Consider the following 26,933-nt stretch of genomic DNA (forward strand, 5'->3'; position numbering starts at 1 on the left):
TTTTTTTTTCAAACATCAGTATTGTTGTAGAAGCCACCATGTTTGACCAGTATGTCAGTATCATTGCCAGTTTGCTCAAAGTATCTGTATATGTGATATCACAATTGCCACTATGGAGGGTCTGATCAAATGCCAGCATGTATTGTGTTATTTTTAACTCTTGCCGACAACTCTTCTCTCAAAGACAGCCATGTTGGGGAATTGTAGAATGAACTCAAGACATCTAGAAAGGATATTTTTTTCTCAAATCGACTATGTCTTGAACTTGAGAAGAGGAAAAAAGTTCTGAATTTTAATTCAACTGAACAGAATAAAAGATTATTGCATACTAGTAAGGCCAAAATGATCAAGAAAGCCTACCCAAAAATCTTTGAGATGCCTTCTAGAGCCTTGACTTCCCCATCCCGACCAAGAAAGCAGTCCAACCCTTTCAAGAGTTCTTTGGGATCAATTGGCCCAGAGCCCATTGTGAAGATTCCTGTAGCAGGGTGAAAAAGGGCATTATTAAAACATATGTTATCTAGACCTACTTCTTGAAATCATAGCTACTAATAACTAGCACAACTCCCATCCAATTATGTTTATCAATCGAGCATTAATAGGCATATAATTTTTGAAATACTTGTCATGTCAACATAGGACTTTTACCAGTGTAAAGGAATACACACGAGCAAATGGTTCATTTGTTTATAGGAATCAAGACTCAATTATAAAAGCAATTTTAATAAGTGCTAACCCAGGAGACTACACTAATGGCCATCTTTAATGACAGGGTACAACCCATTGTAAGTGAATGGTTTGGTTCTGCAGGCACAACATTGGCTTACGTTAACTGGCAATCAAAGTAAGCAAATCTGTGTTATCAGTCCTTGAACAGATGAAAAGGCAATACTGACAAGAGGGTTGGAGTTGGAGGGGAGAGCAAGAAGCAGTCATGTAGCTTTGTCTAGTAGCCTTTCGTGTCATACTGCTAACCAGAAATTCCACTTATCTGGAATTAAAACAAGATCAACATTGCTTCCTAAAACAAAATAAGATTATATGTGATCCACTACAATCTAAAAACTCCAGTTCAAAAGAAAGAGTTTTGTGATTTGGATATTATCACAAAATGCCATAAAGTGCTCCAAAACTTTGACCTATTATGAAGTTGATTCTGAAGTGGTTGACAACTTTTGGCTCAGGTAACGCACCATATAATCATCATTTAGTTACAAAAGCTTAAATTAAAAAAATTGAGCTTGTAGTGCCATTAAACAGCTAAAATAGTTCAAAGAAAGACTGGCTCACATCAATGGCCAGTGCTTCTGCAGCACAAAATTCCACACTGGACGCTCAACTCAAAAAAGTTATTTGAAAAATTAGCTTAATTTTACTTAATTGAAATGAGCAAATTATGATGAAACCTCATGCAACTATGGTCTGAAGCAAGGAAGACTTGACATTTTAATTAGACACTCTTAGTTAATCAAGGAATGTTATTTCTTACATTTCGACCTTGGGCATTTTCTTATGTAAATCTAAAATTAATTTTTAAGTGTAAACAGTTAAGGAAGCATGCCTACTGTTAAAGTGTTTAAACAGGGAGCTACTATTGTTATATTTCACAATTAGAAAAATGGGAACTGGCGTGCAATACGCCAATGGACACAAGGAAACTTATAACTGCTTTCCAATGGAAGTGTTCGACAGTTTGAAAATTGATTTCAGTAGCAGCTAACCTCACCCAGAAGGCATTGCTGTAACAGGAAACTAAAAGATTAATAGATAAGAATACAATATTTATGTGACATTTTTGATTAAAATATTTGTGGGAAGGGTGGGTATAAATTTGTTTTTAAGATGATGTTATAAGAAATACAAGTGATGTTTTTAAGGTTAAATGATGCAATATTGTGTTCTTGATGTAAGATGGAAAAATGAATAAAGAATTTGGAAATTAAAAAGGAAACTAAAAGTTACCTTAATATAGTCTCAATGAATTAGCATCTGAACTACAAATGATGTAGTTATGGTGTGGATGTATGAAGTACAGAATATTTTAGGGTTTGGACTAAAGGTATGGGAGAGCCAGTAGGTTACAACCCATGCTATGGAATCAGATCAACACTGGGTCTGTCACTTCCTTTTACAAGTTCAGCCGCCAGACTGGATACAATATTGGTATAGGGAAATGATTGATTTAAGTGTAATAACATAAGGCATCATTGTAAAGACCAATTTTTGGACTAGCGAACTATTAAACAAAAATCTACCCCTGTGAAAAATGGTACATAAAATGATTTGGCAAACTAAAAATAGCTGTTTTCTCCTCTCCTTGCAGTGAAACCCTAGTGTCACCAGAAAGAAGTGTGGTAGTTCTGAAATTATGTGCATTTCCATTGTATATAGAGGTAACCACACAAATGTGGTATAATCACTCAGATGGCATAGATTTTTTTTCCAGAGATCCTGGCTTGAGCATTACATTTAAATCATAAATGTCGATGGTCGGTATATTAAAATGAATAATAAATTAATAACTGCTAATGCATGAATTTAATAAGCCACACTTGCAACCGTTTATGGCAGCAAATCCAGCCCCTTCTCAGAGTTAACTAGTGAAAATTGCGATTTTCACAGGATTCCCATGAGAACCAGAAATAGGAAAAGGTTGGAATTTTCTCTCACCCCATTAAATAAAAATTCCACTACATGCTCTTAGGACATCTAACAAATTTACAGTAATTGAGAGCATAGTTCTTTCCGGAAATTTAAAAAAAAAAAAAAAAAAATACAACCAATCATGCATATTTTAGCTGCATGACCATGTTTATTTGCAGTAATATGTGGGAACACAGCTAATTCTACCTACCCAGAGGTAGAATAAATTTGGTTTCTAAGTCTCTATAATAGTTAACACCATTAAAAAAAATGAAAATGAAACAGCAGAGGGGAAGACACACCTACTGATGGGACCATTTATAAAAACCATGTATTCTGGAAACAACTGGCTTCTTGTGATGGCCAATGAGCATTCATCTAAATAACAGATGGGTCGGTCAACGCATTTGATAGGTTCTGTAATGTCCAGAATGTGGTAAGGGGCTTAATGAAATATTAGTTAGATTGTGAGCCTTCGGGACAGTAAGGGAATATCTAAGTACCTATTTTACTTATAATTTTAATGCACCCTATTGTCTATTTTTTCTGTAAACCGCTTAGAATCCTAACGGAGTTTAGCGGTATATAAGAAATAAATTACATTACATATGGCTCCAAGAGCTGTGTATAGCCTAAGTGACTGAATGTCAAAAAACAAATTGCAGACTACACCCTCCCATCCCCAAAAAAGAAATAAAAAATACTTTATAAACTATCAATGTATACTTGTCAATATTTCCCAGTAATCTTATGGAGGGTATGTGTGTGTGTGTGTGTATATCTATTATTTTAATATTTTTTTCTACCATGATGCTCTTGAAAACAGTACAAGAAAAGATATTACAGCATATTTTGCACACCATCTTTAATACTGAGATTCAACTACTTCAGAACGTTTAAAAAATAACTTCCTAGTGGCAAAGTGACTTCAGCAGAATCATCAGGTTGTGATGGTATTTATTCATTGTCCATTATCAAACTTGTGGAGTCCCAGGCTTTGAATTTCCTCATGCACAATCAGGGGAAACCTCTTCCGTGGGTCAAAGGTGCTCATGACTAACCACGGTGGCATCTTCAGGATGTGATTATAGCCCTCTCAGATGGATTGCTGGGCACACGGTGAAGCAGAAGAAACACCAAACCGATTAGGATACCCTATCCAGGTACATCCTCTGTGATACACAAGTAATCTTGCCCAGGCTGATTTACTTAGCCAGCGGGTAAGGGAGCATGCGACATCAGTCACAATACTTCTGGCAACTGCTGTAAGTCACTGTCACTTAGCCCGAAAATCATCAACAGTTTTTTGTTTTTTTACGACACAGAAATCAGGCAGGAGACAAAGTAAAATTAAAATTAAATGGAGGGGGTTTCTGTGTCCCAGGATGAACAGACTTCAGCAAAACCACAAAACGCTGGTAAGAAGAATCCTCGTGTGCTCCCGTCTGGTGTCAAAGCGATGGCTTGAACTCCATTTTTCGTATTAGAATGCACCATTAAGACCAAACTTCGGGAGAAGGGGTGGGGGGGGTTCACAAGCTTCATTATGTAATTAATCTGGTATATGCAGTTACAGTTTTATAACAGCTCAGATACCAGCCACAAAATGACAAGAGCCAGGTAATATTCATAGAAACATAGAAGATGACGGCAGAAAAGGGCTACAGCCCATCAAGTCTGCCCACTCTGCTTACCCACCCCCTGTCTATGCCCTAATGACCCAATTTCCTTATCTTGACCCTCCTGCATGTAAGTTCCCCTTCATAGATCCCCTCTTCTTCCAGTCATTTAAATCCCCCTTTTCCATTCAAGAAATGAATTAAAAATTCATACACAAGCTACATATAATGGTTTACATGCTTTATCATTCTCACATTCTTGTGGTTGAGGGCCATTTGACCCTCTAGGCCCAAACTCTAAAGCAGTGGTTCCCAAATGGGGTACCCCCCAACCCCTGAGGTTTTAAGAATCTCTGCAATGGATATTCATGAGACAGATTTTCATGCACAAATGCAAAATTCTCATGTATATTCACTGTGAATACCCTTAAAAAACTCACAGGCTTGGGAATCACTGTTCTAAAACATTTATAAAGTTGGCAGTGACTGCCAAATGTAGAAGTTCTTTATAAAAACAAACAAAAAAAAACCCCCAAAAACCTTTCAGCACTTACATAGTTAGTTAGTGCTTCTGTGGGATCGATGATTATCGATCGTTGCCATCAGCTAACTGAGTTAACATTTGCATTACTATACTAAAGGACCCATTTTATGCAATGGGACCTTCCTGCTAAGGTCTAATAACTGTGTTAGTGTATGTTAGCAAATTTAGCAGTTAGTGGCCGTCATCTGTTTTAATCAAAGTGGTCTAAGGGAAGAAAAGAGTTAAACCGAGCACAGAAAAATTTAGCCATTCTCCAGAAAATTCAGGAATTCATGTAAAAATGGTAGAAAAAAGTTGAAATGATAAAATATGTTTAAAGTTTTGCTGGCATTTCTAGCATTCACACTTGAATACATAGCTCAGCTGAAAATCTTCAGAATAGTAACTTTCACAAGCATGCAATTAGAACTGCAAGCAACAAACTAGGGACCTTCACAGCTAATTCTGTTCACAGTGCTTTTGATTTAAAAAACAAGCAAACAAACAAAAAACCCTATTCAGATAAGTTAAAAAGAAAATCATCAAGCTTTTAGAAGGCCAACAAAGTTTTTAAAATACAGTACTCCCCCAATATTCACGGGGGTTCCGTTTCAGGAACCCCCGCGAATCTTGAAAAACCGCAAATACGGTTTTTCATGGGGGAGATTGGAGAGGGCAGCGGGAGAGGCAGAAGAGAGCAGCCGGAGCGCCGGCGAGTGCAGGAAATCACTCGCTGTATGCGCCGACCGCCTCTTCCTGTGTGTCAAAGAAGCTCCTGATTGGATAAAGCACCGACTTAGTGCAGGAAGAGGCGGTCGGAGCATAGAGCGAGTGATTTCCCGCACTCGCCGGCACACCGGCTGCTCTCTCCTGCCTCTCCAGCTGTCCTCTCCTTGTCGGCGGTTCGCAGTCAGAAAATACCACGAATGACTGGGGGAACACTGTATAGGATTTTTGGGACTGCTCAATGCATCCATTCATTAGCCTTCCAAAAGAAAATATCTTTACGAGGGTGGTTTGAAAAGTTTGGTAACATTTTTTAAAAAAACAACAACACACCAGCTATATTTCTCAACATAGGGCTCCTTTTACAATGGTGCTTTAGGGCCTTAACGCGCGGAAGAGCGCACGCTAAAATGCCACACGCACTAGCCGCTACTGCCTCCTCTTGAGCAGGCGCACGCTAATCCGGTGCTAGCGCACCTTTGTAAAAGGAGCCCGTAGTCTCCCATCGAAGGCTGTACATATAGTCAAGCGAGGGTCCAGTTTTTCCATCCCATCGTAAAAATAAGTTGTCAAATTTTAAAAAAATTTTGAACTTTTTTAAAAATCAAACTTTTCACATCACCCTCGTACAGGCATTTTACTCTTAACTAGTTTTACTTTTTATAGATTACTTATACACTTCTCCCTCCGTATTCGCTGCGATAGGGGATTAACAGACCCGCAAAAAAGAAAATCCGCAAATAACTTTTTCATTTGTTATTCGCTGTTTTCTATTAAAAAACCATCGTGAATATGGTGAAACCACGAATAACATGGTGGGAGACCTGGCCTGTTCCTGAAGGAGAGGCAAAACATGGTGAAGGAAGTGCTGGGAATCGGCGATATTTCTCTGTAAACGCTTGGAATCGGAGATTTCTCTATGCAAGCTGACGTAATTTGAGGGGAGGAACCAGCAAGCTAAAAACCGTGAATAATCGAAACCGCAATTGCTGAAACTGCGAATACCTTCTTTTCTTTCTACACTAACTATACATATTCCAGAACGAATACTGTAGCAGTCCCATACACTAAAAGCAAATTGGTCATCTAAGAACTCAAAGCTTTAAGGCCCCTTTTTATCAAGCTGTTAGGGTCGATGTGGTAATAAAATCCTAATGGCAAACAAAACAGGGAGAAAAGTCTCTACAACTATCAAATCAAACAAAACAAGTGAAGATGTTCAAAAGTTCCCGATATGCAATCTTTATTTCAAAACTCTGCCCAAGAGCCATCACACTCTTGGGCAGAGTTTTGACATAAAGGATTGCGTATCAGGAACTTTTGAACATCTCCGCTGTTTTGTTAGATAAAAAAATCCTAATGCAGCTGGATAAAAGGGGGCCTAAACGTCAAATTAACCACCCTTTCTATTAAGCCACGGTGGAGGTTTCTACTGTGACCCGTTTTTGTTCAAAGTTAAAATCAGGCAGCCATTTAACAGAAATGTTGGGTTGTTTTTTGTTTGTTTTTTTAACATGGTTGACATGTTCATGCAATCGAACACAAAGAAATAAAGGTTAATACTTAAAAAGTAAAAAATGTCACAAATTAACAAGTTGGTAGTTAATTAAAAAAAAAACAAAAAACTATGACCTTATACTTTGTATTTCATTTTGGCATCTCTATTAACCTTTATTTTTAAGTTGCAACATTCGGAAAAATCAAAACAGGTTCCTTCATTCACAGAACAGCAAAAGCCTTATTAATAACATCCGAGTAAAATTTCTGCAGCAAGTATATGGGACTGCTTTACAGATTCAGAGCACCAAATTACACAATTCAGTCTATTCCGGGATAATGCTGAAATACTTTCAGGGATATGAAATTTATAAACTCAAAGCCAGAAAAAGCGATAATATACACCAAAAAACTGGCCTTGTGAATAATAAACCAGTGAAGGGTGATCGAAACAAAATTATAAGAAAGCTCAGAGATTTGAAACTCTGAAGGGAAGGTTTTGAGGCCTCCCTTGGGGAAAGAGTTTACCTTCCAGTCATAGTCCTCTTATGAAAAATGTTTAATCACTCCTCCAAAGGTGTTATATGGAAAACCACTTCAAAATACTTCAAAAAATGTCCAAACAAGGTACTGGTTTAAAACTTGCAATTGTCACTGCACCTGTGGCAAGTTCTAACAGGTGCAGTGACAACAGGTGCAGTGACAATTGCAAGTTTTAAACCAGTACCTTGTTTGGACATTTTTTGAAGTATTTTGAAGTGGTTTTCCATATAACACCTTTGGAGGAGTGATTAAACATTTTTCATAAGAGGACTATGACTGGAAGGTAAACTCTTTCCCCAAGGGAGGCCTCAAAACCTTCCCTTCAGAGTTTCAAATCTCTGAGCTTTCTTATAATTTTGTTTCGATCACCCTTCACTGGTTTATTATTCACAAGGCCAGTTTTTTGGTGTATATTCCAGGATAATAGCAAGAACAGTTCATTTTCACTTTGTGAGAATAACTATCTTAAACTTCTAGCCCAAAATTTGCATTTCTTAAATATAGGCATCACAGATGGGGCTGCCTAAACTCAAAGTGAATATTTTAAGAGGTATCACTGGGAAAACTAGCGGCCAGCAAAAAGTGTTGGAAAAATCTGCTTTAGATGCGGGCAAGATTTAAGGATACTCTAGAATCCAGTGAAGACTTCCGAAGGTAAATGAACTGGCATCCTATTCCACAAAGTATCATTTCCCACTTTGTTCAGCAACAAATTATGTTCCAAATTACCGAGCTGATATACAGCATCTCAGTATACCAAACCTTTTTTTTTTTTTGCTAGCCACCCTCAAACAGTAGGGTCTATCACCCAACCACGGTGTACTAGTCGAGCAAATTTGAAAATGAAAACAAAGAGAATACTGCATAGCACACCACAGTAAAAAATAAACACACACACATTAAACAACAAAAAACAAAAAAAAAAATTTTTGTCGTATCTTCCACAGAATTCAGCCCATTCTTATGAAATTGAGTGCGTCGGGTCCTGAATGAAGTTGATGTCAAATGATGTAAACATTTCCCACCACACCACACTACCTTACGAAAATGAATTGTGAACTTAATAAAAACACATCAAAAAATTTTATGGCATATCATGCAGAAAATGTAAAGTCAAAAAAGTAATGTTTCAATTAAGATGCTCGAAATACACTCCCTTTGCACAAAGGTACGCCCTCAGCCTTGGCTGTCACTGATCTATGGATTTATCAACGATGCTCCGATTCAGCGCAAACAAAGATGAGGCGTTGTTTAAGGTCTTCACATCAGATATCACTGTCTGGTAGATGTATTCCTGTTTTAGCCCTCAGATCCAGTAGTCAACTGGGTTTAAGTCTGATGAATTCACAGACCAGAGGTCTGGGGTCTCCCGAAGTAGCAGTTCTATGGTGTCCTTTGCCCGATAAGCTGGAGCATTGTCCTATTGGAAGATAAAGTAGTCTCCCGACATGTGATGGATCGCTGACAACAGCTTCTGTATCAAGAGGATGTACAGGATCTTAACCCCAGGATCAATGAACAGATCTGTGAATCCAAGTTTTGAGATTGCAACCAAGACCATGACTGATTGGCTGAAGGTCAGGCAGATCTGTAGTAGGTTTTTGGCACTAGCCTCACGCTTCAGTGTTGTTGAAGGCACAGACAAGTGATCATTCTGTGTGTTAATCGGTAAACCAGATGAAACGGACGCTGTGCTCCAGGACTTGGTCAAAAGCTGCTTGCACCATTTCAGGCATTTGTATTTGTTGTGTAAAGCTAACTCTTGGGCACAACGCTTTTAAGACTTTAATTTCAGATCGTCATGTCTGGCTTATTTCTCCTTCTCTTGCTATTTAGCGAGTTGTTTGCTGTGTTTGTGATGCATCCTCCTGGCTCAGTACAAGATTGCGTTCAACGTCTATGTGCTCTTGTGTGTGACGCGAGTATAGTCATCCCCTGCTTGGATCTTGCGTAGCAGAACATCAAGGCTGTTTTTGTTCCAACCCTTCTGTGGGAACTCTTTCAACAAATGTTGACTGCTGTAACCTTTTAGCAATCCCAAGTTCTTTATCAGAATGAGACTGTTTACAAACTGTTATCTGCTTCTGCGCACATCCCATAGCAACAATCACAAAGTAGTGTTGTGGTGCAGTGGGAAATTTTCACATTTTACACCAACTTAATTCAGGACACAATGCACTGATTTCATAAGAATCGTCCAAGTTCTGTGGAAGATACGACAAAAAATATTTAGGGTTTTTTTCGGTTCAGTGTGCATATAATATAAACTGAATATTAAATCTTCCAGCTGTGCATGTATTTGACACCCTCCCATAAGAAATCCCAACCCAAAAGTCACATAAATTCACATACACTTTCTTAAAGTCTTTTGGCCCCTTTCAAAAAAGAAATCTGGCTCTTTCAGTAACACCTTGAACTTGGAAAACAATTCTAATTTCCCAAGCGTAGCCATCTCTAAAATGCAAACAAGCTACACAGTACATTAAAACAGGTTTAGAATATAGGATGGATTATTCTTAAAACTTGACTTTATAAAAAAAAAAAAATTAACATGGTTTTAAGTCTAAATGACACAATTGCCTCTCAAGGCTACAAAAAATAAGATCTATTTATATCAAAAAGATATTAGGTTCTTACCTTGCTAATATCTTTTCTAGTAGATATGTGTGTCATTCCCGACAGTTGGGTTATATCCTAGTGCTCAAGAGCCTTGCAGAAAGAATCCACTCTGGATTCTGAATCGCTCCTATTTCAGAGGGCTCTGCTTCCCCCTCAGTTAGTTCCAAAGCAGGCAAAAGCCCCTTCTAGAAACAGATGTGAAGTAGGGATATTGGGAAACGCCTCAAAGAACCCGAGTGTAATGCTCTGAAATCATAACAAGCATGTTAACACTGAACGCCAAAATAGCGAAACAATCATGCCAAATAGACATTCATGGAGCTCAAACAATGCCCCAAAGTGTCCTATCAATAGACTATTCTTTATACCCTAAAGGTCTGACTGGCATCCAGCTGACAGGTGTAGATACTAGCTTTCTGAGTGAGGCGGTAGGCAGGGTCCAGAATGATAACAGGGTCCAGAATGACACACCCTTCTACTAGAAAAGATATTAACAAGATAAGAACTTAATCTCTTTTTCAATGCAATAGATGTGTCATTCTGTAACTCTTTATTTATAATAAGAAATACACACAATCATCACCACAGTATAGCTGTGTCATTCTGGACACGTGGGATGTACAAAAGCAGTCCCAGAAATCTAGGACGGGACCACTATGCCAGCTCATAACACTGAAGACCCAAAAGGTACTACATCCACTCTGGAAAGACTTGGAAAGTGTACATAGAATGGATCAAGTCGCTGCCCTAGAAATCTCCTTAGGGGAGCCTGTCCGAGTTTCTGCTCACGATGAAGCATATGCTGACGAAATGACCCTACAGATCAATCTGGAAATTGTGGTCCTGGAAGCCTGTGCACCGCACATATCTGGATCTGTCAGCACAAAAAAATATGAACAGATACCTTGAGGTCACCATTGAGTTCAGGATCTCAGAGCAGCACTTTAATGTCCAACTTCTTCAGAATCTGGTGTAAATTCTTGAAATCTGTTGACTGGAAAGCCAGCAATCCGACTTCCTGATTGATGTGGAATGCAAAATCTTTGGCAAAAAGGATGGAAAAGTGCACAAAGAAACTCCAGCTTTAGTAAATTTGAAGAAAGGTTCTCTGCAAACAAAAGGCCTACAACTCCAAGACCCTTCTCGCTGAGGAAATAGCCACCAGAAAAATCGTTTCGAACGTCAAATCCATCAAGGATGCTTCCTTCAGTGGCTCGAACGGAGCTTGGTGAGACCATGTAATTTCTTTTTAGGAATATGGCAATGTCTTGATGAGATGCTAGCATAGCTCTTCTGTAAAACATGAGTCCTGCTACTTGACATCTAAGGGACACCAGATTCCCTCAGCAAGGCCAGCATAGAGAAAGGCTAACACCACGGAGACTGGAGCATAGAAATGCTCCTCCCTTTCCTTGATGCACCAGTGATGGAAAGCTGTTCAAGCCTTAGCATAAGCAGAAACAGTTGTTAGCTTTTTTCATACCTGAGCAGAGTAGCAATGATTGCCCTCAAGTAACCCTAGCACACTAACACTGCACTTGCAAGAGTCAAGCCTCGAGAGCGATGTGTTCCGGAACTGCTATGACCAACTGGTCCCTGAGAAGAAGTTCTGGCTGTACTTGTAGGGCGAGACCTGCACCTGTACGAAGATGCACTAGATCTGTCTTCCTTGGTCTGGGTGGCCAACCTCGAGACACCAGAATGACTGCTCTTGGATGGCTTGCAATTTGTAGAGAACCCGGCCTATGATGGGTCAAGAAGAAAACACGTACAAAAGCCCGCTCTTTGGCCCTGGCTGGACCAGAGCGTTCAGGCCTGTGCTTCTGGGCTCAGATCTCCGTCTGCCTTTTCGTGGCTTGATATCACTAACCATTAAATTTTGGGTAACCCCAGCAACCAACAATGGAGATGGCTCCGAGGAAAGGGATGTTACCAGTGGTGTGCTTCAAGGTTTTGTTCTTGGGCCTCTTCTTTTTAACATTTTTAAAAACGGTATTGCTGAAGGGTTGTCAGGTAAGATTTGCCTCTTTACGGATAATACCAAAATCTGCAATAGACACCCCAGATGGGATGAATAACGAAGAAAACCTGGCGAAGCTTTGTCTAAAATTTGGAAGCTAAAATTTAATGCTAAGAAATGCAGGGTCATGTATTTGGACTGCAAAAACCCAAGGGAACAGTACAGTTTAGAGGGTGAAGAACTTATGTCCATGACAGAACAGCAGGACTTGGGTGTGATTGTATGTGATGATCTAAGGTGGCTAAACAGGTTGAAAAGGTGACGGCAAAAGCTAGAAGGATGCTAGGGTGCATAGGAAGAGCTATAGCCAGCAGGAAAAAGGAGGTACTGATGCCCCAATATAAGACTCTGGTGAGACCTCATTTAGAATATGCCGCACCTTCAAAAAGATATAAAAAAAAGGATGGAGTTGGTCCAGAGGAAGGCTTAAAATGGTGCACGGTCTTCGTCATAAGACGTATGGGGACAGACTTAAAGATCTCAATCTGTATACTTTGGAGGAAAGGCGGGAGAGGGGAGACAGAGACATTTAAATATCTACACGATGTAAATGTGCATGAGTCGAGTTTCTTTCATTTGAAAGGAAACTCTGGAATGAGAGGGCTTAGATAGGAATGAGAGGTGATAGGCTCAGGAGTAATCTAAGGAAATACTATTTTACAGAGAGGGTTGTAGATGCACGGAACAGTCTCTCGGAAGAGGTGGTGGAGATAGAGACCGTGTCTGAATTCAAGAAAGCCTGGGACAAGCATGTTGGATCTCTTAGAGAGAGGAAGAGATAATAGTTACTGTGGATGGGCTATTTGGCCTTTATCTACCATCATGTTTGAGGCAGTGGCCACTCACTCGGATCCAGCATCCAGTTGCTGAGGAAAATGGCATCAAGAATGTCTATTCCCACAGCCTGTGTTGTTGAGGAAGCATGAAGATGAAACTCCTCCCATCTTAAGTTCGTGAGCTTCCAGACTCAGCTATGCACCTGTAGTGTCTCTCTGGCAATTGCCATATGCCACTGCTGTAGAATTGTTCAAGAAGACTCAGAGGCTTCTCCCTCTGGACTTTTCTGCAGTCTTTATCATGCCAAAAGAATGACCCTAAGTAGTAACCTGCTGATCAATCACTTCCCTTGGAAGGTCGACCAATGCCCCTGGATTGGGTATCTGCTATAGTGAGCTCCAACCCCAGCCAAATAAGATGGCATCCAGTGTCACAATTACCAATTGCATATTCAGTGGAATATGCCCCTTGACAACGCCTGCGGGTGGAGCCACCAGTCCATCCTGGCCTGGCTTACTGGTGTACACAGCAGGGCCATCTAAAGTGAGCCCAATTAAGGGAGCCACTGAGATAGAAACACGTTCTTCAGAGGAAGCCTTCGAGCCTCCGCCCAGGAACTTTGGCTATTGTGGCTGCCCTGGAACACAGCACTTGGAAGTAGTTACGCAGATTGAGGTATATTGCCCTGCAAACTCATTTTTGGAGTGCAAGCTTCCAGCTGCGTGCCTCTGGTAGATAGGCATGGCCATCTGCCATGTTGAAAAGGACCCCAAAGTATGCCAGAGATTGGTATTGAATCATTTGGCCCTTCCAGAAATCCACTATGCAAACCTGGTTCGTAGGACAGAGATCACATGTGCCACAGCTTTCCCTCCTTTCTGTGAATGACAAAGTTATCATCAGCCAGAGGTCCAGGTATAACTGAACTTGCAAACCCATCTCACACAGCTGGGTACACCCCTAGCCATTTGGTGAACCAGCGAGGCACTGTTGCCATCCCCAAAAGAAAAGGCCAAGAACTGGCAATGGTTTTGCAGGACATGCAACCGAAGGAAATACAGTTACAGTTATTTTATTTGATAAATGGCAATTTTTAATAAAAAAGTTAAGTCAAATCGATGTATACAAGAATAAAATAAAGTGGAAAAGTTAAAATTTGATAAAATAAAAAAAGGGTATGGAGACCAAGACAAGGAAATGAACTGAACACAAGAAGGCTAACAGGGGAAGGAAAGGTTTACAAAGCTTAGAAAAGAACAAAAGGAAAACAACAAATGTAATAGGATATAAATTAAAAAGAAGATAGGCATTAACTGAAATAAAAATAATCCTGGTCTGGAAACATGGGAATGATCAGATAGGGTCTGTGAAAGCAAGAGAGGCCAGAAACTCCCACGGAGCTGCTTCTCTGACTGCCTCCATGTGATGTAGGTTCCAGAAGGGATCTCCACTCATCTGAGCCATTGTAGGGTCCAAAGAAGAATACAGAGAATGTGCCAAGTCCACCACTTAGTCCATCAAGAGCTGGGGGACCTAGAGCTTGTACCGCTCTGCATGATCTATGAAGATCTGTGCCTAGGCTTCCGCAGAAGCCTAGAGCCATCCCTTATCTTTAGGGGGAGCACTCCAGACCTGGTCTCGAAGGTCAAAAACTGGAGGCTTGGCGCTGCTTGGGATTTAAGAATTTGTCTAGATCCCTAGAAGGATCTCCGAGATGGCTCCTGCTGAGGACTGCCCAAAGCGCCTGGAGCCACTAAAATTAGACTGCCCAGAACTACTAGAGGTTTGACTAGAGGTTTGCGGTCTGCTGCCAGGCAAAGGAGTCAGCCAACGATCTGCCAAACTGGAAGAACATTTGACCCCTGAAAGGAAGTGTGCTAAGGGTAGATTTGGAGATGCAAACTCGAACCCACTGAAGAACATACTGCGGGGCTGAGATCAAAGAAGCTGAAACATTTCACCAGTTACATAATCCAAGTCACCCAATAGGAACTGGAAAAAAGGTGGCCCTGCGTGTCACAAAGGGAGCTGATTCAGCTGCTTTGATTCATAAGGCTAGTGCTTTGAAATAAATGTAAAGAAACACAGCCACGTAGCCCAACTAAATATCTTAAATACATCGTCCGCACTTTGACAGGGACATGCTACCAAGAATCTATCTTGAGCTGACACCCCTTTGCAATCAGATACAGCTAAGCTGTTTGCATAGCTACTGTGAGGGACCCTTCAGGCGCATCCCAATGCTCAGGGTCCAATCATATTATACCAGGAAAATGCCTAAGACTGGGCTCTTATTCTGCTCATTATAGAACATGAAGCACAGGGAATCTACTGGGAGACCAAAATAACTTCCACAATCAGTAATAACTAATAGAGCTTAGGTCTGAACAGTTAGCTGACCTCTGGGGCTATTTGGCGCACACGAGCTTGCTCTGTAACCGTAAAGGCATAGTAAAAGTCATTTCATCCTCTGAAACTCTCTCAGAAATGCCCACCAGAATCTGGCTAGCCTCTGAATTTGAGGCTTACATGCCCTGAGAATCCCAACCCCCTCACGTGACTCCTAATCCACTGGCCAGACTATCCCTATGGAAATCAACTTTCCTGAAAGGCTCTCCACACCAGATTAAAAATTAAAGAGAAAATCTCATCTTAGGCAGCGTGATCTCCTTTAGAACTCTACCTTGCATCTTTGGGGCTCTGCAGCCTCCACACTCCTGTGTTCAGGACAACTCCCATTCTGGGGCTCTTGAAGTAATTTGGCCCAATCCAACAGTCATCTGTCTGCCAGTTTCTTAGCCTCAGAGAGCAAAGGGGAGGCTAAGCCAACTGCTCCCACCCCCCTTCACATACTTTGCAGTGCATGCAATGGCACTCTTCAGGTGCCCATCCAGCACAGACTTGGCATAAATTAGGGATAAAAGGGACCAAGAACTCCATCCCTGAAAGTTTTGAGGCAAAACAAGGTGAAATGGAGCTTCTGAAGAACTTTGAAAAAAAAAAAGAAAATTGGGAAATCCAAGATCGCCACTCAGCGGCAGTGTTTTGGCACCAAAAAATAGCTCCAAAACGCTAAAATAAAAATTAATGATTTTAGAGGAAGGGGAACAGCCAGAAACCTTTAAAAACAAGATTTACAGCCTCCCCCAATTTTCCTCATAGGCTGCGACAGCCTTACTCTGCTAAAAAGGTAGTTGGTTCTGGGAAAAGAAATCACTGCCTCAAAACAGAGCGTCCTTCCAGCGATGAATCTTCAGGCTGCCAGTATGACTGAGCCTCCAATACCTTGCAAACGCAATGGGGGAGGGGAGAGGCAACACATAGCTGGCATCCTGAGACCCTGTTAAGTCTCTATGGATGCTTAACAGCCTGCGCTCAAATGCAGGAGGCACGCAAAGCTATAAGGGGAACAGACCCAATGCTCCAAAAAGGCCTCTGCAGGCTGGCTGACAGATACCACAAGGCTGGCCTGTCAGCTGCAGGCAGAGCAAACACACACAAAGAAACTGACAAAAATAAAGAAAGTAGAGCAGATCTGAAACACTCCTGGCTCGCATGCATAAGGGAAAAAACTGCAGGGGACAGCACAGCCCTCTGTGAAGTAAAAGGGATTCAAAATTCAGAGTGGATTCCTTCTGCAAGGCTCGCGAGCACTGGGGATATAACCCACTTGTTCAGAATGACACACCTATTACACTACAAAGGAGAAATTAGGTTCTTACCTGCTCATTTTCTTTTTTTTTAGACTCCAGACCAGTACAGTTTCACTGATGGGTAATACCTCATTATGACCAGCAGGTGGAGACTGAGACAAAAACTTTTGGTTGTAATACAAGTAGCCGTACATCCCCCTAATCTAACCAATCTGCCGAATACAAAGCAGAACTAAACAGTGCTAATTATAACAGTAACAACACTCCGAACAGGAGTAACAATGAACATAGAGCAATAGTGTTGGAAGATGCAGAGAGAAGCCCCTTCAGCAAAGGTCCCCACAGCTCACCAGCTATGCCAAAGCCGCTGTTCTTGCTATCTCCCTGGCCCTAGAAAAATACTAGAGCCTACAGAAAAATCTAATCTTCTATTTGTGCGTTGCACGTATTTATTCAGGCTCAAGGCGAAAATCTTCATGCGAATAACGTAAGAACAACAGACAGGGTGGGGTGCTGTACCGGTCATGAAAAGTCTAAAAGAGAAAATTAGCAAGTAAGAACCTAATTTCTCCTGCTTTATCACCTTTCCAGACCAGTACAGTTTTACTGTTGGAACGTACCAAAGCAGGACCCATCATGGCTGGGACCATCGGAGGGCCACCACCGGAACACTCATCTTTGCATTTCAACGCACCTGAACATCCACACGGTAATGTCATACAAAGGAATACAGAGAAGACCAAACTGCAGCTTTACAAATATCCACTGGAGGCACAAGTGAAGACTCAGCCCAAGAAGCTGCCTGACCCCAAGTGGAATGAGCCCTTAGAAATTCCAAAACAGACTTCTTCTGAAGATATGAGAAAGTGATAGTCTCCTTGATCCAGTGCGCAATGGTAGCCTTGGAAGCGCCATCCCCCTTACAAGGGCGCGCTAAGAGGACAAAAAGATGATCTGACTTCCAGAAGGCCTGGGTCTGCTGACCATATGAGCGAAGGACCCGACAGACATCTAACTTGCTCAACAGCCTCTGCTCCAGAGCCCTTCCAACAACTCAAAACCGGGAGGATCACGGACCGATTGATATGAAAAGGCGAAACCACCTTCCACAGAAAGGAAGGAATAGGCCGCCACACAACACGCTCCCTAGAAAACTCCAGGAAGGAAGGCCTACAAGAGAAAGCCTTCAGCTTAGAAACGCATCTCACAGAAGAAATAACCACCAAAACGACCACTGTAAGAGTAAGGCCCTTCAACAAGCAGGAACTCAGGGGCTCAAAGGGAGGGTGCACAAGCATGGACAGGACCAGATTGAGATCACAAGCCGGAACAGAAGGCCGCACCAGAGGCCAAAGCAATTTGGCTGTCCTCAAAAAGCGAACCACACCTAGAATAGATGTTAAGCACCTACCCTGCAGCAACCCACAAAAAAAACCCAGGCCATCCTGCAAGAACGCCAAATGTGAGCAGAGGTGCGAAAGGAAACCACTCCTTAAAATATGTCAAACACGCACATAAGCCCAATAAGAGGAGAGTGAAGATCACTTTATCTGAATAACCTTTCATACCTAGGCATTGCCCCTCAAGAGCCAAGCCATAAGACAAAAGAGACCCAGATCGAACATTGGAAAGGGGCCCCGAGTCAGAAGGTTGGGCAAGAGCGACAGTGAAAGAGGATCTAACACAAGAAGATGAACCAGATCCGCATACCATGGGAACCTGGGCCATCAGGATCACGTAGCTGGGGTGCAGAGCAATTTGAAGAATAACTCTGCCCACCATCAGCCACAGAGGAAACATGTACAGGAGGCCGGCCGTCAGCCAAGGCCATACCAGAGCAACCAGCCCCTCAGCCTAAACATCCCTGCATCGACTGAAGAACCGGAGCACTTTGGTGTTAACACTCGTGGCCATCAGGTCCATGACCGGATGACCCCAAGTCTGCACAACCAACTCAAAGGCTGCTGGACCAAGATACCACTCTCCGGAATCTATCACGTGACTGAGGAAGTCCGCCTGAACATTCTCCACTCCTGCAATGTGGGAAGCCGAGATGTCCCGAAGATGAGACTGCCCAGGCGATGAGAACTGCCTCCTGCGCCAGACAACTCCTGGTTCCCCCTGACGACTGACACAGGCCACCACCGTGGCATTCTCCGAAAGGATCCAGACAGATTTACCTGTCAACAGGGTCTGGAACACTAGCAACACCAGACAGAAGGTTCTGGTCTCCAGAACATTGATCGACCAAGATGCCTCTTCCGGAGATCAGCAGCACTGAGCTGAGCGACCAAGACACTGAGCTCCCCAAACGAGACTGGCGTCCATGAGAGGCACTGTCCACTGGGGCTGAACCAGACTCACTTCCTGCACCAAGAGAGAAGACTGCAGACACCAACGGAGACAGGGACGAACCAACCCTCAAAGAGGAATGGGAGAGTCCAAAGTGTGTACCTGGAGCGACCACCGGTGAAATAGAGCATACTGAAGTGGACACAGGTGAGCCGAGCCCATCTCACCAAGTCCTGGGAAGCTGCCACTGACCCCAGGACCTGGAGAAAATCCTGCGCTCGAGGACACCGGAAAACCATAAGGCGAATCTGCGACTGCAACTTGCTCACTTGGGCCTCTGGGAGGAAGACCCTCCCCAAGGAGGTGTCACAGAGAATCGCCAGAATGACAGCCCTCAGGGTCTCCATACAAAAATAAAAACCAGAACCCAAGAGATCCCTGTTGACCTCCTTCAGATCCAGGATGGGTCGAAAAGCACCCCCCCCCCCCCAGTAAATGGAATACCTGCCGGTGCAACACTCCTTAGGGGGCACTAGAACTACCGCTTTGAGATCTAGCAATCTTTGAAGCATCTAGCAAAAAACCCGCTTCTTTCATGCTGCATGACAAGGAGAAGCAAGAAAATGATCTGGCAATAAGCAGGCAAACTCCAGAGCATAACTGTCCCGAATCACCTCGAGGACCCACTGATCCGTTATGATCACTGCCCACATCTGGTAAAAATCTCACAACTGGGCACCCACTAGAACCAGGGGAGGTACCAGCAAGGAGTGATTAGGCAGGATGGGCGGTGGGTAAACCGGCGAAGGGATGTGTCAGTTCCCCCCCCCCCCCCGATGGGCCCTACGAAAGGACTGCATGCGCTGAAAGTAACGGCCCTAGGAGGATCCGGAGGCCAGAAAATGGCCCCTCGACTAGGGTGGTATCTGTGGAAATCACGCAAAACTCCCCAAACGCCACCTCGCGCAGGCACGATCCTCAGGAAGACAAGGCACCTTAGAGTTTGTTAAGGTCTGAACCAACTTGTCCAAATTCTCACCAAACAAGAATGACTCTTGAAAGGGAAATGTCAGCAGCTCAGCCTTTGAGGCTGCATCTGCCGACCAAGCACATTAGAGAGATAAGAAGCATCCATCTCAATTTTGGTACTGTACTTGCTGCTCCACAAAGGACCAGGCATATTCATGGTCAAGGACACGCTTGGCCCACCAAAAACAAGCCCGAGCGACCAGACCGCCACACATCGCCGCTGAGACTTCAAAATTCTGTATAAGGAAGGACTCCAACTTACGCTCCCCAGAGTCCCTCAAAGCAGAGCTGCCCTCAACAGGCACTGTATGCTGCTTCGCGATGGCCGAAACCACTGAGTCCACCACCAGCAACTTCAAGGTATCCCTATACCCCTCTGGGTGGGATACAGATGGGCCATAGAATGCGCAAAACAAAAGGCACTTTCCACTGCGCAAGCACAATATCCTGAATATCCTGATGCATAGGAAAAAAGTGAGATGCTGAGCATCTCCCCCGAAGAGGTTTACCACACACAGAGGCTCCTTCTCATCTTCCTCGAAACATCACAATGAGAAGACCTGAAGAATAAGATCCTGGAGCTCTTCCCGCTGAAAGATGTGCACCGACGTCTCCTCACCAGCTGGTGGAACCGAAAAATCTCTGCCAGCGGCATTCTGTTCCCCCAAGAGGATCCCGGAGGTCTCCCAAAAGGTCCAGGTCTTCAACAAGAGAAAACTGCTTCCCAGAGAAAAAAAATCATCATCCCAAGAGACCCTCGGCCGCTTGGACGAGAGAGGGGGAGACAGGGACAAAACTGGTGCTGAGGGGGGTCGAACCAGAGTGAACGTGGGGGGAAACCCCACCATGAGACTCCTGGGGCAGAAGCAGGACCCCCAGCCGCTTGAATATAAGCCTTGCACAAAGTTAAAACAAAATAAGGGGAAAAACTCTTTGGTGGCCAAATGGCACTCACTGCCAAAGCAGAGGTCTCAGTAGAAACCTTCCCGTTTCTCCAATACAGGGGGGGGAGATCACCTGAGCTATAGACAAAATGGAGGTGCGTCCCGTCAAGATCGGAGCAAGCCCACAAAAAAAAAAACCCAAAACCCTCCAAGGCCTGTAGCGGCTGAGAGGCCTGAACCGCCCCTGCCGCTAAAGCAGGCAAGTCGGCAGCAGTTGATAGGGAATCCCCAGCAGCTTCGGTGGCTGGGGGAATCCCTGCTTGGGTGGCAAAGGAAGCCCAGACTTCCCTCCTTCAGCTGCCGGCGTGCAAAGCATTCACGAAGAGGATCCCAGGACACCGGCACCCAAAGCTGACGAGAATTCCCTTTCACTGCGACCAGCACACGGTGAGCACTGGCTGCCCGTATTGACCTCGCATCTGGAGGACAATGAGCTTTTTTTTTTCCTTTAAAACTGCTTACTGCGCAATACACAACCTAGCTAAGGGAAAAAGAGCCGATTAGCCATAAAACAGCAATACAAGGGACTCGTGACCTGTCAAGTGTGACACCCCCGAGGTCAGGCAGACCCTCAAACAGGGTCCCTACCAAGCTTTGCCTGGCACCAGATAGGGACAAAAAGTCCACTATGCAAAACTCAACAGGCCTACACTAACCCAGGAAAGCCAACAATATCTTACCACCTGCTGAGACTGAGAGATGACTGACTAGCTACTTGTATTGCAACCAAGTTTTTGTCTCAGTTTCCACTTGCTGGTCATAAGGAGAAATTAGGTTCTTACCTACTAATTTTCTTTCTGTTAGCCTGTAGACCGGTATAGTTCTTACAAATGGATATACCTCACTATGACCAGCAGGTGGAGACCGAGACAAAAACTTATTGTAGTATATTAGCTGAGGCTCCCTCTACCATTCCAGTCTGCCAAATAGCCAAGCAGAACCTAGGAAAATACAGTAAAAACACTCCAAACAGGAGGTTAAAAACAACAAACACATGGTAACAACTGTTGGAACAAGTATAGAACTGGAATCCTGCAGTGAAAGTGTCCACACAGCTCACAGGCTAAGCCATAGCCGCTATTTTTATAACTCCCCAGCCCTAGAAAAATACTAGATCCCACAGAAAAATCAAAATCTGCACGTGAGCAAAAAACCCCGCAATCACCGCATAAAGACAAACAGGGTGGGGAACAATATCAGTCTATATGCTAACAGAAAGAAAATTAGCAGGTAAGAACCTAATTTCTCCTTCTGTATTACCTGCTAGACTGGCATAGTTCTTAACAAAATGGGATGTACCAACTCCCCCGAAGGGCCGACACCAGAACACGCTCACCAAACACTGCATCCTGATGCACTTGAACATTCACACGTTAGCATCTGACAAAGGAATGCAGAGAAGAACAAACTCAGCCCAAGAAGTTGCTTGACCACGAGTGGAATGAGCCTTGAGAAGTTCAGGAATAGGCTTTTTCTGAAGATAAGCGAAAGCAATAGTCTCTTTGATCCAACGTGCAATAATAGCCTTGGAAGCGTGATCTCCCCTATGAGGGCCCACCAAAAGGACAGAGAGATGATCAGATTTCCTGATCTCCAAGATCCTTTGCACATCAATGTGAAGGACCCGACTGACATCCAACTTACACAACTGTTTCTGCTCAGAAGTTCCCTCCCGACTACCCAACACTGGGAGGACCACTGACTGATTGACATGGAAAGAAGAAACTACCTTTGGAAGAAAGGAAGGAACAGGCCCGCAACACAACCTAGAGGCCTACAAGAGAAAGCCTGCAGCTCAGAAACACGTCTAGCAGAAGTAATAGCAATCAGGAAGAGCGCTTTAAGAGTAAGATCCTTCAGCATACAGCCACCCAAAGACTCAAGAGAGGAGCACACCAGCACAGACAAGATCAGATTAAGATCCCAAAATGGAACAGATGGTTGCATGGGAGGCTTGAGGAATTTTGCCAGCCGCAAGAAGCGAACAACATCAGAAATGGCAGTCAAATGCTGATCTCGAAACACACACGAAAGGCTGACAAGGCCGCAAGCTGAACCCAGAGAGAAGACCAAGCCAGACCCTTGTCCAGGCCATCCTGCAAGAACTCTAAGATGTTAGCAGGGAAGTGCAAAACACCACTCTTCAAATATACACCAAACCTGCACATAAGCCTGAGAAGTGGAGTCTCCGAGACCCCAAAAGGGTTGAGATCAGTTTATCTGAATACCCTTCTTACCTAGGCGGTCCCTTTAATGAGCGAAGCCTAAGATAAAAGGGACCAGGATCGAACATTGAAATGGGCCCCAAGACAGAAGGTTGGTTGAGACAGGCAGAGGGAGAGAATCCGCCATTGGATGCCTCATCAGGTCCGCGCATACCACAGATGCCTGGGCCAATCCGGAGCCACCAGAATCACTAGACCTGGATGTTGAACAATGCAGAGAACTCTGCCCACTAATTGCCATGGAGGGAATACATACAACAGACTCTCCGTTGGCCATGGTTGAACCAGAGCATCCAGCCCTTCGGCCTGAGCGTCTCTGCGATGACTGAAGAAGCAGAGTGTTTTGATGTTTACACTTGTGGCCATCAGGACCATGAGGGGCTGACCCCAAGACTGCACTAGCAGCAGAAAAGCTGCGTGGCTTAGACACCACTCTCCAGGATCTAGGGCGAGGCGACTCAGAAAGTCTGCCTACACATTCTTCACGTCTGCAATGTGTGAGGCCTATATGTCCTGAAGATGAGACTCTGCCCAGATCATGAGCACAGCTGCCTCCTGCACCACCTGAGTGCTCTTGGTGTCCCCCTGATGAATGGCATAGGCCACTGCCGTGCCATTGTCTGAAAGACCCTGGACTGACTTGCCCATCAGAAAAAACCAGAAGGCTAACAGCGCTAGACAAATGGCTCTGGTCTCTAGAACACTGATAGACCAAGAGCCCTGAGCTGAGTGACCTAGACACTATGCTCCCCAATCGAAGAGATTGGCATCCGTGAGCAGCACTGTCCACTGTGGCTGATCCAGACTTGCCCCCTGCACTAGTTGAGAGGTCTGGAGGCACCAATCAAGACTGCAGCGAGCTAAGCCCCTCAGAGAAACAGGCTGTGCCTCTAAGGTGACCTCCCAAGAACAGCATACTGAAGAAAATGCATATGGGCACGAGCCTATCTCACTACGTCTAGAGAAGACGTCATCGACCCAAAGACTTGGAGGAAATTCTGCGCCCAGGAGCACCTGGATGCCATAAGCAGGCGTATCTGAGATTGCAATTTGCTTACCCGGGCCTCTGGGTGGAAGACCTTCCCAAAGGAGGTGTCGAACAGAACTCCAAGATACTCCAGGTGCTGAGAGGGGGCCAACCGACTCTTGGAAAGGTTGACAACCCATCCCAGCGACTGCAGAAACTCCACCACCCGAGCCGTCAACTGGGTGCTCTTCTGGAACGACTCTGCTCGAATCAACCAGTCGTCCAGATAGGGATGAATCAGAATGCCCTCCTTGCTCAATGCCGCTGCAACAACCACAATCTTGATAAACATCCACGAAGCCGTGGCCAGAAAAAAGGGAAGGCCCCTGAACTGATAATGTTGCCCCAAGATCACAAAACGCTGGAAATGATGATGGGAGACCCGAAGTGGAATGTGCAAGAAGGCCTCCGTCAGATCAAGAGAAGTCAGATACTCCCTTGGCTGAACTGCCAGAATCACAGACCGCAAAGTTTCCATGCGGAAGGACAGAACAAGGAGAGCCCTGTTGACCCCTTTCAAATCTAATATGGGCTGAAATGTCCCTTCTTTCTTTGGCACCACAAAGTAAATCGAATACCAACCTGTGCCCCACTCCTGAGGAGGAATTGGAACCACAGCGTGGAGATCCAACAATCGTGGAAAGGTCTGGTGAAAAGCCTATTGCTTCCACGCCACCTGCGAGGGAGAAAGCGAAAAAATGATCCGACGTGATCTCTGCCCACTTTGGATAAAAATCACGTAGCCGGACATCCACCAGAACCAAGGCGGGTGCCGGCAAGAGTCATTGGACAGGACGGGCTACAGGGGACCCGGCAGGGGAACTATCCACACCCCGGAGGGCCCTTGAAAGAACTGCATGCGCAGTAATAACTGGCCTCTAGAAATCCCAGGAGACTGGAAGGAAGTGGCCCCTCGAGAGCAGAAACGGTGGAAATCTCACCCATGAGCAGCATCACCCCGAGCTAACGGCCTAGGCCTATCTTCAGGCAAATGAGGCATTTCAGAATCAGTTAAAGTCTGCACCAGCTTGTCCAAGTCTTCACCAAACAAGAAGGACCCTATAAAGGGAAATTTTGCCAACTTAGCTTTGGACGCTGCATCCGCCGACTAAGCACGAAGCCAGAAGGTACCGGCATGCTGCCACTCCAAGAGCCATAGATTTGGCAGAAGCTCGCAAGAAGTCAGGCATGGCATCTGAGAGATAAGATTTACCCATTTCAATTTTGGCAACTTCTTGCTCCATTAATTCCCAATCAGCAGACTCACAGTCAACTTTGCGCTCAGTCCAGCGAAAACACGCACGAGCCAGTCACACATCGCTACCTGGTCCACCAGAGCTGTTGCCTCAAAACTCTGTTTAAAGAGGGACTCCAACTTACACTCCTCAGTATCCTTCAAGGCAGCATCTCCCTCAAGAAGCACGGTATGCCACTTCAAGATGGCTGAGAACACCGCATCCACCACCAGCAACATCAGAGAGTACAGGCGGGTACAGGATAGGGTACAGGCGGGTCATTGAATACATAAAGCGAAAAGGTACCACCAGCACCTGCCACTGTGCGAGCATATCCTGAATATCCTGATGCATAGGGAAAGAGCGGGAAACAGGGCAAACCCCCTAAAGTAAGGGGTCCACCACACAGACACCACGTCCTCGGACCAGAACACAAGAGGAGACCGGCAAAAGCATCTCACGGAGCTCTGCCTGCCGAAAAACGCACCCCAGACACATCGGCGATAGCAGAGCGCAAAGCCGACGCTAGGAGGAAAACCGTATCCCCCAGAGGATCCTGGAGAGCTCCCCAAAGGGTCCTGGTCCTGAAAACCAAAAGACTGCTCTATTCAAACCAATAGCGTCTCAAGAGACCCACGGGCGATGGTATATGACAGCAGCAAAGGGGAAGAGCACTGCCATTGAATGAGGCCAACCCGTAGAGGACATTGAGGGCAACCCTCCCCCCCGGGGCTGCAGCAATAAAGCCAAAAATGTAAAATAGGGGGGGAAAAACCCCAAGCGGCCCCCATGGGACTCCCTGCCACAGCAGGGGACCCAGCAAACAACATAGTCACCAGAGGCTAAACAAAAATGAAAGTGCTTCTCACAAAAAAGCTCTATAGACCTGCAATGGCTAGAAGGCCTAAACCGCCTCAGCCACTAAAGCAGGCAAGCTGGCATCAGCTGTAACAAGAGTACCCAGCCGCTTTGCAGAAAGGGAATCCTTTCTGCCTGACCGTCTGCGGCACCTCCCGCATGGGCAGTGGGAAAAGCCTGGGCTTCCCTGTGAACAGCTGCTGGCCACGAGGCACTCGCGAAGGGGATCCCTGGCCGCCGGCACCAGATACCGATGAGGATCTGAACACTTTTCCCCTTGCAAAAGTGCTTTATTGCTCCAGGCAAAACCTAGCTAGAATAAAAGTGCTGGTTAACAGGAAAAAAAAACAGTAAAATACAGTACTTTTAAAGGGAAAGAGCCTTTTAGACCGGCACAGCCTCAACATTTTTTTTTCCATTTCAGAACAGACTCCATGGCTCTCAAAGCTGGAGGCCTGACCAACCAGGGGGCCAGGCTGCCGGCTGAGGCCCTCTACAAAAATGTGGGTAGGTGGAGGAAATGGGGGGGGGGGGGACCCAGCATGAGACCTGCCGGGTTTGACACCACCCGAGGTCAGATGGATCTCCAAACAGGACCCGTCCAAACTCCGTCCGGCACTAAAAAGGGGAATTTCAACAGGCCTAACAGAGGGAGCCAGATTTTTCCTACCTCAACCTGCTGGAGACTGAGAAAGACTGGGAT

General features: G+C 44.5%; 1 protein-coding gene across 2 annotated transcripts in view; it reads right to left on the minus strand.

Annotated features, from left to right (window-relative positions):
• PPP1R10 (protein phosphatase 1 regulatory subunit 10) overlaps positions 1–26,933 on the minus strand; it is a 60,834-nt gene that overhangs the window by 24,610 nt on the left and 9,291 nt on the right. For both annotated transcript variants that reach the window (XM_033916916.1, XM_033916917.1), the window contains one exon: positions 361–478. In XM_033916916.1, the coding sequence (XP_033772807.1) occupies positions 361–467 (107 nt within the window). In that variant the 5' untranslated portion in view covers positions 468–478. The remainder of the gene's footprint in view (positions 1–360; positions 479–26,933) is intronic.

Source organism: Geotrypetes seraphini, chromosome 12, assembly GCF_902459505.1.
Source record: "Geotrypetes seraphini chromosome 12, aGeoSer1.1, whole genome shotgun sequence".
Classification (NCBI taxonomy): Eukaryota; Metazoa; Chordata; class Amphibia; order Gymnophiona; family Dermophiidae; genus Geotrypetes; species Geotrypetes seraphini.